Raw genomic sequence first — 14,075 nt, 5'->3', positions numbered from 1 at the left:
GAAAACAAGATTTGAAAACTAGTAAGAACATATTCAAACATTAAAAAACAGTCAAAAAGCAAAAAATAGAATAAAAGTTGCAGTGCAGTTTAATAAATACAATTCAGTATTGAGATGCAAAAACATAGTCATAATAGTCATGATTATGAGATTCTAAGTCATTATCTTGAGAAGCTAAGTCATTATTTGAAGAAAGTTTCTCATTGTAATTACTTTTCTATCATAATGGCAGAAATGGTCTTCCAAAGAAAACATAGTCCTGGTATAAATTATACTATTCATACTTGAAATACTATAATACTACACTTTTAATAAAGCAAATAGCATAAGTTATTACGGACATTCTATTTCATACCCAATGAGGATTGCCTCTTTTTTCTTTAGCTTCCGACATTAAACGGAATATCTCACATTATTTGTGTTTCGCTTAAATATCCTCTAAAATGAAAGATGCCGCTTATCAGGAGAGGGCCGATGTTGCCCTCGTCTGGTCATTTGGTGCTATTACAACGCAGGATACTAGTCAATGCGTCAGTTGTACTCAAATTGTTTTGGAGACTGCCGACAGTACTTTACTTGAGAAAACATTGAGGTATTTGTGCTTTACTTGAGTATTTCCATTGTATGCTTCTCTTTACTTCTACTAACTACATTTCAGAGGTAAATATTGTACTTTTCCTCCAACACATTTATGACATTATAGTTAAAGACTATTACTATAATTTTCAAGTTTATATCCAAAATATATGATGACCTTCTTAAATGTTGATGATGTGTTATAGCTTAAACTACCCAGCAGTATATAAAATAGTTGAAACGAGCAAGGCTGCAACTATCGATTCTCATTCACAAATTATCAGCAGTTATTCTTACAATAATTGTTTAACCGTTTAAAGTGAGGGACAACATTATCTAATAATAATCAGTAATAATAATCCTACAATACGATAATATATATAAATATAACATTCTGAAAGAGGTCATCCTGTATAACAAGTAGCCAAAGTTTTGATACTTAAAGTACATTGTGATTATAATACTATCCTTTTACAAGATCAAAAATGTCACAAGCTATAAAAGCAGGAGCGCCCCCATCATGTGTTCATGTTTCCAGATGAGTTGAATGCCTGTTATTCACGCTTTGATCTCCTTACAAAGAGTCATCTGTCAAGTCGGCCCCGCCTCCAGAAGACGGCCACTACAGTATCCACAGCGGATGTGAGGAAAACCCTGATGATAGTGAATATAAGTAAAGCTGCTGGGCCTGACCAGTGCCAACCAGCTAACTGATGGCATCACTGACATTTTCAACGTATCACTCTCACAGGTGAGTGTTCCCACCTGCTTCAAGACAGCCACCATCAGTTATGTACCTAAAAAGTCTGCAGTGACTGGTCTAATTGACGATCGCCCTGTGGCACTCACCCCCATTCTGATGAAGTGCTTTGCGAAACTGGTTCTCCAGCACATCAAACACATCATCCCAGCCGGCCTGGACCCTCACCAGTTTGCATACAGAGCCAACAGATCTGCAGAGGATGCAGTCTCCACTGCTCTGCACTCAGTCATCACTCGTCTGCTAAATAACACGTCAGAATGCTGTTTGTTAATTTCAGCTCAGCCTCCTACACAATCACCCAAGGTGATACATTTAATTTATAGGAGCATTTTCCAGGCGTGTAACTCCCTGCTTGTCCAAATAAAAAGCATGATGAACAAGGTCAAATGACGTGTGGTCATTAACATCATCACTCTCATCATGCCGATGAGAGGCGTGTACGTTGATCCTTTTTTCCCTGTGAAAGGGTTTTTTCCTTTTTTGGGGAGATTTTTTGCTGGTCCGATGTGAGGTCCCGGGACAGGGATGTCGTATGTGTACAGATTGTAAAGCCCTCCGAGGCAAATTTGTAATTTGTGATTTTGGGCTATACAAAATAAACTGAATTGAATTGAAATATATTGCACCAGACAGTGTTACGGTAGTTTCCTATGGAAATTCCTTCCATGCCATCAGAACATTTAGTACTTTCTGACTGGATAGTAGGTGTCAATTCAAATCATATATTCAAAAACGTCAACAGTAACACAAGTAAACAGTTTAACACTTTAACACTTGCTTTATATCAGTACTCAAGGAGTACTTTGTAGGCTTAGAAAGACTTCCTCATTATTTATCTATTTCCTAGGTGAAAACAAGCAGGAAGCAGACCTGCTCATCCCCTCTGGCCATCTTAAACCAACCAAAGTTTAATTCATTGTCAATTTACTTTTTATTTATTTATTAATTTGGTTGGAATAAATAGTTACCAGATTATCCTTAACTTCTAATAATAATGACTGCCTATATAATAGAGACCCATATGTTCATAGTCCCTAGTCTCCACCTGTTGCCTCAGACAGACAGACAGGCAGACAGACAGACAGACAGACAGATGCACCACATGGCAGATAATGTGGCTCGGTGCAAAGTGCAATAGTGTCCCTGCACGGAAAGACTGTAACGATTGGAAACTACAAGGTAAACATCCTTCAAAATGTAAATGGTAGAACGTGTTGGTTTCTGGGGTGGGGTAAGTTTATTCAACGGCTCCACTGAGCAATTTGACATTGAAAACTGATTTAATCTATGCATTTTTACGTCTATATTTGTCTGTCAACGTGATGTTTCTAAAATTGTGCTTTAGCCAACAAATTCAGGTTCATATCTGAGTTAAAACGTGAGAGTGGATGTTGAATTGACATCTTTTGCAGTATCAGATGTCGTCCCATGTTGTGTTTAATTATAAATGTATAAAACAGTCCCATTACAAGGGTCTAATATCAGGCGGTTTTGTGTCCACATCGTGCCATATGTGTCAGTCCACACATGGATTAAGTTAACTAATCTGGATTAGAGTCAGCACCGCCTGGCGATAACTGCCGCACTGTCCTTGTTTTGCAAGGTGAGTTGGACACGAGACACAAAGCAAGATTGGCTTGTTGGACATCTGATTTTTCAGTGTAGGCCAAAGTTAAGTTTAAAGGTGGAATTCACCTTATAATTTGTACAATATCCACAAGCACAGTGGTTGGAAAAGTATTGAGTCCTTTATCCAAGTACCAACATGTATAAGTAAAAGTAAAACACTTAAGCCAACGTGGACTCCACGCTGCTTTAGGACTTGCTGAATGCAAAGGGAGGCAAAGGAGAACCAGAACCAGGTCTGAGCGAGGAAGACTCCCACACCCGGAGGAGCTCGGCCTTGCTGTAAAATTGGACGTTTTCTAAAAGGACTCTGGTGCTTGGAAGCTCTCCTTTTGTCCACAGGGACCGCAAAAAATCATCATAAAATGAAAGTTCCATGTAGTAGCTTTAAAAGTAGGTACAGCAGAAGAAACCCAGACTATGAAACAAGGAAGTAACAGTTGGGAAGTTTAGAGGAAAGAAGAAATACATTTACTTAGAGTAGTTTTGTAAAGACTGGTTACCAAAAAGGAAAATAATCCATGTTGCACTGTATCTGAAAGATGAAAAATACCTGTATTGTTTTTGTTCTGTATCTTAGAAACTTAATTCCAGCAGAGACCTTCACAACACTGGACTAGCTCAAGGTACTCTTAAAGTCTGCTTGAATTGGAGGAACAGCAAGCAACTTTCTCTGAAGACAAAATTCACACGGGAAGTAAACCAATTGACGACCTGGAGGAAGGGAGTGAAGCATGCAGAGGCACGTCTCGCTTGGTACCGGGCTGCTCTACAGGCTGACTCTGGCCTCGGGGATCCTGGAGTGTCTGTGCTTTACCGGCGTGGTGTTTGGTTACGTCTCTCTGGTGTTTGTGCTAGAGGAGGATGGCTACTTCAGTCAGCTGTGCTTCAGCATCCCAGTTACCAACAGCACCCTGACAAGTGCAGGTGAGCAACTGGTTTGTTCGTTTACAAAATAAAGGCACATGCACGTATTTGAACGGGAGCAAAAAAGTACTGTCAAATAAATATATGTTTGCCGCTTGGTGACAGAAAAACTCCTAAACACAATGACAGTCACCAACATACTGTAACCTTTGTGATTATGGCTAAACAAATAATGTATTCATACACATCGAGCAGACACAGAACAACATGATCATCCGATGCCCCCCTGAAGAACCTAACTCCAATATTTATTCTGCTGTAAGCAGACACATTTTGGTGTCCACCATTAATTTTCTCAATATTCCATAATACCTAAGTTGTCTCTGTGTTTCCAGTTCTTACAGACTGTAGTAGACAGGATGAGCAGTTCTCTCTGGTCTTCACCATCGCCTCTTTCCTCACCAATTTCCTGAACCTGATCAATGGCTACGTGTTTGATCGATTTGGCACATTGTTAACCAGGCTGCTGGGAATGTGAGTCTTATTTTTCTCTCTTTAGCCACAAAGAAAAGGAGAAAATCTCAAGGCTGCAGCTGAAAACCCCAACAATCAGTTTTTGTATTGGCACATTCCTGAACCCATTGGCTAGCGGTCTCATAACGTTTTAGCCTCTGGAGACAATGGACAATATGTCTGGGGTGGCAATGTAACCCGTGGACATCCAGGCCAAGACTTCCTTTCACAATGCATTGATCATTCTTTTCACTCTGATTAGCAAATTGAGATGTATGACTGGATTTTTTTCACATGTAGCTAGTTCACAAGCTAATCAAAATAAAAAAAAAGCTAAATTGTTGTCAGACAAGGTGTTCGGAGATTCAAACATTTTGGCCAAAGCATTTCACCTCTCTTGCTCTTCACATGGACTATATTTACCTACACGCAACCAAATCCCGCTCAAATATATTTTTATTTTTTTATAGCGTAAAAGTGTGTGTCCGCCACTTGCTGCAATCAGACTCGTCTCATTTTACCAGCAGACTGTTCACACCATGGGTTCACTGATGTGTGCCTTTTTTTTTTATTCACAATACTCAAAGGTTATTAAGTAATAACACATCACATTAAAAGTCTTGCATTCAAATGGTTACTTAACATGAAGAGTAAAAGAGAGGCATTATCAGTTCAATATACATAATTAAATGTACTTAGCATCTGTTCAAGGTGGAGCTATCAATTTATGACGCTGGATAGTTTAATAATGTATTATATTTTAATTTTCCAATCTGAAACCTTTTTTCTCTGTCAGTTAATGTAGTATTACAATGTTTTCCTGCGAAATAGGAGCACACAGTATACAGACCCCAGGAAGCGCCTTGTTGAGTGTGAAGTGGTTTGTAATGTATGAAACAAACATTGGTCTGAACATGCATGTTTTGAACAGGCACACTGTTGTAATACATCTAAATGTAATACAAGTTCATCATTGTGTATACTTAATATTTACAACTATATTCTCTGTGTAAAGTTTGAAAATAGCTGTCAGCTTTCTAGTGTGTCCGAGTGTGTGTATGCTATTGAGACTCTAATGTTGCTTCACTAAACGTCATATTTCTCTCTTCAGATCTTTATACACCACTGGAACCCTTCTTCTGGCCTTCTCTAGTGCAGGTAGATGCATGCATTAGCATTCACATACTTCAAATAATCAAGTGAAGTGTTTCCAGAGAGTCGGCTGACATTATATCCTTTTTATTACTGGTCCAGTTCCTCTGCTTTGTATTCTTTTATATCGAATGCTAGAAAAGAGTCCTAAAACATGAAAATTAGTTCAACTTTTTTGCACTTATGGTTCTTGTCTCAAAGTCAATGTTTTTTCATGGATTTTTGGTTAGATGCTGAAATAAGGTTTACTTTCTGCATTCCAAAATGCTGCAGCTAGAATTATCACTGGTTCAAGAAAACAGGATCATGTAACACCAATTCTCGCTTCCCTGCATTGGCTCCCTCACTTTCTCATTGAATTTGAGACTATGCCGTTGACCTTCAAGCCATATATAACCAGACCTCTAGTTATATGGCAGACCTACCAACGTCATCTTTGAAGTGGCCTTTCCGGTTCAAAAAGGTGGACCCAAATGCAAGACACCTGACAGCCAGGTAAATGAACAAAAGGTGGGCTTTAAGAACAAAAAGCTGGTCGCAAAAAACAAAACCTGAGCAGACTGAGGTACAAAGGAAAAACTGCACACACTAAAACTGAGCACAAACCTGACGCAAGAAACACCAGTAAATGAAGCTGACCACCTGACAGCTGAAAGAAGGAAAACACACAGACTAAATATAGGAGAGCAGGGTGGTTATATACAAGTGGAACATATCAGGACAATAACCACAAAGACAGGAAGACAAGAACCAAAAGGAAAGGACTTTGAAGCTAAAACAGGAAAGAAAAGTCTTCAAAAACCCTTGGGTCATGACAGATACAGCACATAATTGATCCTTTAATCAATTAATCATCATGTGCTTGCTGTTTATTTTGTTTAGCTGTCTGAACCAGTTACACTATCGTTATTTCCACAGGAACAAGTTTAGCTTTGCTTGTTGGTTCAGCTGTTCATCAGTGCAACATGTCATAAGCCCATAATCAAGGGAATTATTATTTCTTTACTTGTCAGTAAAGCTTGTCTTCCACTGTCATGCAGCATTTTCAGAGCTGCTTTTCCCTGCATTGTCCTGCATTGCTGTGGGAGGAATTCTGCTCTTTTTGACCAACATGCAGGTGAATTCTGACTTAATATATCATAAAAATATAATCTACGTTCAAAGTAAAATATAGATCAAACAACCATGAACTGTTCAAAATCTCATAACTATAATTGTTGTATTGCTGAGCTGTGTCTCTGTGTTTTGGGAAGGTGGGAAACCTGTTCGCTGCTCATCGCTCCACCATCATCACCCTCTACAATGGTGCCTTTGATTCCTCTGCAAGTGTGTTTCTCGTCATCAAGGTAAAAGTGGAGCCATTATGATAATGGAAACGCACCATTTGAGTTCATGGTGCTCTGTGTTTCTTTGACACACACAAGTATTTGTATTTGAGCAGAAAGCAACACATAAATCAACTTCTACAGAATTGCTTATCCGTTTTTCTTGAATTTTAGCCAGTGTTTTCTCTCTGCTGTCCAGGTTCTGCATGAAGAGGGAATCTCTCTCCGATCCTGCCTCCTTGTTTTGTCCTTCTGCAACATCATACATCTGGTGAGAACCTTCCTGCTGATGCCGAGAACCGTCATCCCCTACCCTCTGCCACAACACTACACCTACGGGTGAGAACATTAGCTTGTCTTTGAAGCAGCTACTGTATAAAGTCATGCACATCATCTTCATGATGAGATGTGACAATCCATTTTTCCTGATGTGCAGATTGAATTGCGGAAAAGCCAACACTTACAATGTGGAGCAGTTTGAGAGGATGAGGGGTGGTGCCATGACAGTTTTACAGGAGTCCAGTGAGAAGGACAACATGAGAAGGACAACATGCAACCAGCAGGACGGGATAAAGGCCCAAGACTCAGGAAAAGGTACGAAACCGTGTTGTTGCCATCACCTCCAGATTCACATTGTCAGGTGTGAATAACTTGGTTGATCAATAAATTGCACACAAATCACTACATATTTGAAGTGGAACTAAAACATGTTTCTCTTTATAAAAAAAAGAAAACCCAAATAATTGTGCGGTAATTTCTTCCTTATTTATCCCCATTGCTTTTCACACACACACACACACACACTGCACATCAACGAGCAGTCTACAAAGTGTGTGTGCGACCAAAGGTTTAGAAGCCAATTGAGAAATGTTATGACTTTTGGGCTTCTGGCACAATTGTTTTGCCACAAATGAATGTACATTATGGCCACAAATAACCATTATCTATAAAATCTTTTCTAAAATGGCACCTCAAAATTTCGAAGGACCCATGATTGCTTTAAATCTTTTTGTTTCTTCTGACCAACAGAGTTTGAATTTACTGTCACATGACAAAGAATATCAGCAACTCTTTACAAGCTAAAACCAGGGAATATTTGGTCTTTCTGTACTTTCACGTGGCGTGGTGTTGATGGGGTATTTTTAATTTAGAGATGAATTTAACCTTTAACCAGGAAGAATAAATAAAAAAAATCTCTTTCAAAAATCACAAGCAGATATAAGAAAATGTATTCAACTTTAAAGCACTTTTCAGTGTGTGGACTTGCTTTAATCTTTCTGTAAATGTCCACAATGTTTAGCGGCGAGTTTCCGGAGCTGTGTGCTGTCATGGTTCTTCCTGTGGCAACTGTTGTGGTTGTCCATAATGCAGCTGAGGCACTACCTCTTCATTAGCACGCTCAACCCTATGCTCAACCGGCTAGCCAACAACGACCCCGGCCTGGGTAAATCATTATATGTACATATTATAAAAGTCACTGACTTGTGACTGTTCTGGTTATGGATTAACTGACTTACTCAACTCTTCAATCCCTATTATCATTGTATTTACTCCTGTTTTGTTTCTTTGCTCTTCTCTTTGGCTGTTTCCCGCCCACCATATGTCCCTCAGTGAGTCAGTACACCAATGCTTTCGCCATGACCCAGCTGTGTGGAGTACTGTGTGCTCCCTTGAACGGACTCATCATGGACAGACACAAGGGAAAGCCTTTAGCTCCTGGTAAATAAATGTGTGTGGTGTTATAACTGCATGTGTGTGTGTGTGGGGTGGGAGGATGGTGGGGGGGAGGGGGGTCAACAGATTTTTCTGTTTACCAAGTGAAAACATACAGGACTCTGCACGTTGACCCTCCCTTTCTCTCAAGCTCTCTCTGACTTTCTAATGAAAATACTTAGATGGGCTGGATGGATTACAAATCCTGGTGTGTCACAATGTCCAACTCTTTCATGAGCTGACGTCATAACTTCTGTCAGTTTAACAGCATATAGTGCCTCTCATGTGGACACACCTTTCTTTGGTTAGCCTGTTTCTGTGCCAGATTCCTGGCAATGAAACAGCAGATGAAGTATGAAATGTTTAAACAAAGAGTGAGAGGATAAGAAGAAATAGAAATTGGAGTGAGAGTAAAACATTTTTCCTCCTGTAGGAGAAACCGCGCAGGAGGCCGACCTGCACTCCTCCTCTCTGTCTCTGTTCCTGACCGCCCTGCAGTGCCTGCTGTTCTCTGTGTGTGCCTCCATCCCTCTCCTCCCTCTGCAGTACTTAACCTTTGTTTTACAAGTCCTCAATCGCTCCTTCCTCTATGGGGGAAACGCAGCGTTCATTAGCATTGCGTGAGTATCAATCACACACAAACATAAACAGATAATGGACAAAATACATTTAAAAAAGCACAATTGTCCTGCAGAAAAGTTTCGGTTGGAATGTAATTTAGTATATTTGTGCACTCATTGTGCAATTCTGCAGTACTTTTTTTATACTTCTACTCTACTAGACCTCAGAGGGAAATGTTGTTAGCTTTACTCCACTACATTTATTTGACAGCTTTAGTTACTTCGCAGATTTATATTATTGATACAAATTTGAAATTAACGAATAAAATATGGTACATGATCAAAGGTTAAGCAACCCAGCAATATATTAAGTAATTAAATATAGCTCCACTTTACCAGCTGCGACATCAAAGTGATGAACTCATTAACGCATCACTAATTATAATCCTGTAATATAATATAGAGAATCTGAAATTGGTCGTTCTGCATAATGAATACTTTTACTTTTGGTCCTATTAGTATATTTCTATGCTAATACATTTGTACTGTAAAATGTTATGGCAGGACTTTTACTTGTAACATAGTATTTCTACTCTGTGGTACTGTCAACTAATCAGACAATAATGAGCTTTTGTAAACCTGGACATCTTTTGGTTTAGCGTGACGGATAGAAGCTAAATCGTAGACATACATGTGGAAATGTCTCTCTCTCTCAGCTTTCCAGCGTGTCACTTCGGGAAGTTGTATGGCCTGGTGACGTCCATATCTGCTTTGATCTCTCTGCTGCAGTACCCCTGCTTCACCCTCGTCAAAGGAGCTCTAGGTGGAGACCCCTTCTTTGTAAGTGCTCCAGAAAATTAGAAAAAAACACTTGGTGAATATTAAATCCTTTGGGGGACACATTTAGGTAGAGGTCCCACTGCTATGGTCATTACTGTACGTCAACATGTAACACTAAATACACAGACTTCTAATAAATGATAAATAACTGATCTGTTACAGGTGGATATTGCTCTGATTGTCCTCAGTCTGCTGGGGTTTATCCATCCCATCTACGTCTTTATACACTGCAGGACAGTAGCTCGCAACAGAAAGGACAACACCTCGACGGACATTGCTTACGGCTCCAAAATGTTATAGGAATATTGAAAATCATACAAGTGGTTATGGTTTTCTTTTCAGGTTTTCTTATGGAAACCCAATCTTTGTACATGCCTGTCTGTTTCTATTCAGATGCTTTAAGTTAAATTAAAACATTTTGTACAACTTTTATTTTCATCCAATCCAAATGTATTAATCATTTCATAATAAACGTGTTTTTTTTAATCAAATAACTGTTTTATTGAGTAGGCAACACTAGCTTTAATATGCAGTATAGTGCATATATGGCTCCATAGTTGTATTAACCACAATACACAAAGTACAGTACAAATAATACTACTAACTGCGCGTTGTGTTGATATACACAGTCCTTTATTTATAATTCATATAATATATTCATTATTTTAAGAATGTGACACAGTGAGACACCCAAAACAAAAAACAGTTTCTGCACGTAGATAAAATAAGAAAAGACAAGTACATCACAGTCTACAGCAATACAGACATTGTGCGAATAAGCTTCATCCATTGTGTTAACAGTGTATTGCCAAAAAAAATGCATCAAACTATGGAGATGATTTTATGCTTAACTTTTGTGAAACAATCTTGCATAGCTGGGCTGTTATCAATAGAAAATAAAACAAAAACGTATGGGGAGGAGAATGGCAGGCTTGTACCCACAATCAGTGTTGGGGAGTAACTTGTTAATGTAATGTAATGTAATGTAATGTCACAGAGTTACATATAGAATTACAAAATAATTAATAGTAATCAATTCCTGAGAAAAACTATGTAACTAAATGAATTACTAATAACAATATTGGTGATTAAGAAGGGGCTACACTCAAATAGTATGTTCAATAAAAATACTTTTGTAGAATGTAACATTCATGCTGTAGCTCTGTTCCATTTTGAATTTATACTATTTTGAATAACGTTTAATAACTAATCAGTGTTGAGTACTGTTGTGAAGTTCACACTGTCTGGTTTAAGTTAGTTTTAGGACTTAACGAAACGTATGAATGAACGACACATGGTAACAGTGTTACACAATGCTACCATGGATGACTTACAGTATTTATATTTGGATCAATCTACACACTCCAAATCACAGCTTTGTTAGAAATTAGCATTATGGTACAATTGTGTCCAAAAGAGGTAAGGCACTAGGCACTACAAGATACTTCATATATAATATAAAAAAGTTAAATGTACATCAGAAGAACAGTCTAAACTAGAGACAGTACAAAATGTTCTTTCTTTCTACTCTCTAGTCAAATGGTACACCTTTGCTGGACAAGGAGGATAAATGTTTCACATGCTGTTGAGAGGGTTGAATTCAAAGCCTATGAAAAAAGGAATGAATGTGGTTTATGTGTTAGTGGGACCTTTTATATACCACAGTTTTTGTCGTCATTCCTGGCTGCTTTCTGCCCGCTCTCAGTGGTGGGCACGTGGTTGTGGTGCAGAAACAAGATGGAGTCCAAACTTTCTGGGGGAATGTTGGCTCTCTTCCTGTACGTGGCGAATGCTCCTTCCTGCGCAAAGTCCTTAGCAGCGCTACCTGCCACTGCCGGGGCCGCCAGGTAGGCCCGTGCCACTGTGGCCAACAGTGGAAACTGCACTGCCTTCGTCCTCCACCATTGCAGGGGCTCCACCCCCAGTGACGTCCCCTTGTCGGCTCTGAAGACAGACATCTCCATGTCTACAGACTCCTCCACGGAGCTCTGCTTGCTCTTGGGGGCAGAGCAGAACAGGTCTCCCAGGAGGAACTCCATACCAGAGAGTCCGCCCTGAGGGCCTGGATCTGCCGACTCGCTTTCGTCAGCCTCCCCTGCATCACTCTCTTCATCTTCGACCTCTCTGAAGTTAATTGGGCGGGACTCTTTGAGGCGCTTGCTCCTCCGTAGGACGTCACTCTCGGACTCTGGTGACCCGGGTGAGGGGCTTCTCTTGCTCTGGCTCTGCTTGTGACCTTGACTTCTCCTCCTGTCCTCCTTTACGATCCTGACGGCCTCTTTCTTCAGCCAATCAAAAGTGGCTTTCTGCTCCTTAAAGCCAACCACACAACAATACTTAATTGTGAGCATTCTTCACTTTACACATCGTTATCACAGAGATTACAGAGGGGATTAGCCATGTTACATATACGGATTTTGAACAACAGATCAAGTAAATAGCCTCAAAAGTGAAAGTGCACAATAGCACCACAAATGGACATAAGCAGGAAAATAGAAAACGAAAAATGAATCATTAATTTGTATTTCAAAACGGAAATCACAAAACAAACTGACAATACTAAGAGGCCCATTGAAACCACTGTCTTTATAGAAATGTTCAGCATGAAACTTGAATGTATGCTTTTAAGTGGTATGTGCTCTTCAGATGACGGGATGTAAGACCTCAAAGTTTTGGTACCGACAGAAATGTGTCCATAGCAAAAAGTATTGAAAACTGTAAAGGGGTAAAAGCTGGAATCAAATTCCTGCACAGATCCATAGTCAAAGTTACTTAATCAGATTGTTCTAGATTTAAATCAAGATTTGAAGATTTCAGACTGTACATAAAATACATTTATTGACCGACTGCTTTAAGTAAACCTAACCTTATATATTCATAGCAACAGTGACTTAGAAAGCCGTGGTTAGGAAATCAATGCATTATAACTTTACGGCTTACCTTTTCCTCCATGAAGCCCAGCCCATGGAACTGGGGATCGAGGGAACATGCCACACACAGAACTCTGTTGACGACAGGGTTCTCATAACAGCTCGCCAAGTTCCGCCTCATCAGCCTCTTCACTTCCTTCAGGATGGATGACGAATCTCCCGTCCGCGGCACGAGGTGGCGAGAGAGCAGGCCGGTGAGAATGGGTTTGATTAGGGTCAGGCGGGGGAAGGCCTCTTTGGAAAGAGTTCGACAAGCCACGTCCAGAGGTTTGAGGACTAAACACAGCTCCTCCACAACCTTCCATTCCGATCGCAAAGTCGTAAAGCTTACCGAGGATGTGTTGGAGGTGGAGTTAGCGTGGCAGCTGCCAGACGAACTAGATTCTGAACCAGTGTCTTCTTTAGACAAGGTCTCACTTTTAATCTCTTTCAGCAAATCACAGAAAAGGCTTTTATGTTTGATAAGCATGCTCAGAAGAGGGTACAGCGTATTCCATGTTGGCCGGCTGTGAGCCCACGACTTCAGCTCTGCCTGTTCTCGTTTCTTCAGGGTCTGCAACAGACTCTGGACGTGGTGCTGATACACGCCTTTGTTTTGGGCAGGTGGCATGAACAGGGATGCGAGAACACCCTGGAATTGACAGAGGGTCTTGGAGATGACAGAGTGTGACATCACTTCCTCAATGCAGCCTTGCACAGCGCTGAAGAAACATGGCACAGATGGGAGATCTTCACTAGAATGGCCATGCTCCAAGCCATGTGGCTCATCAGGTGAGACGGTGTCCTCTTTCTCGAGAAACGTTGTTGAGTTTGGGTGAGGAACGCTTCCTGCAGCCTCTCCACCTTTGCCGCGCTTAATTAGCCCAAGCCTTGACTTGTTCCTCACTTCCCCTCCCAGCAAGATCAGATTAGGCATGGAGATCCCCCACTCCTGGGCCATCCCTTTCACTTGAATCTCCAGTGCTTGAAGGCTGTAGTCTTTAACACCACCCTCTACCAGTCTTTGGGTTTCCAGTGCCAGGTTCTGAAAACTAAAATTGCCGTCTATGTAATGTGCCCAGAGGGTGAGGTACCTGTCAGTGTTACCCTGCCAGGTGTGCAACCAAACATCCACACTTAAAGTGACAAAGTGAGGCACTTCCTTCCAATGGCTGGGTGGTCGCCCACGTCTCCTGGATTCAAACTCCATGGGAGCCGTGTAGTCGGATAT

At 40.4% G+C, this 14,075-nt stretch overlaps 1 protein-coding gene across 1 annotated transcript; it reads left to right on the top strand.

Annotated features, from left to right (window-relative positions):
- Positions 1-3,699: 3,699 nt before the first annotated feature.
- Positions 3,700-10,235, top strand: slc43a3a (solute carrier family 43 member 3a; the record flags this gene model as incomplete). Its single annotated transcript, XM_079219171.1, has 12 exons — positions 3,700-3,892; positions 4,228-4,366; positions 5,457-5,503; positions 6,538-6,614; positions 6,751-6,843; positions 7,022-7,161; positions 7,259-7,416; positions 8,123-8,266; positions 8,434-8,541; positions 8,969-9,155; positions 9,812-9,935; positions 10,098-10,235. The coding sequence occupies 12 exons, from the start codon at positions 3,700-3,702 to the stop codon at positions 10,233-10,235; spliced, it is 1,548 nt and encodes a 515-aa protein (XP_079075297.1).
- Positions 10,236-14,075: the final 3,840 nt, after the last annotated feature.

Source organism: Taurulus bubalis, assembly GCF_910589615.1.
Source record: "Taurulus bubalis genome assembly, chromosome: 6".
Classification (NCBI taxonomy): domain Eukaryota; kingdom Metazoa; phylum Chordata; class Actinopteri; order Perciformes; family Cottidae; genus Taurulus; species Taurulus bubalis.
This window is presented reverse-complemented; position numbering and strand designations above follow the sequence as displayed.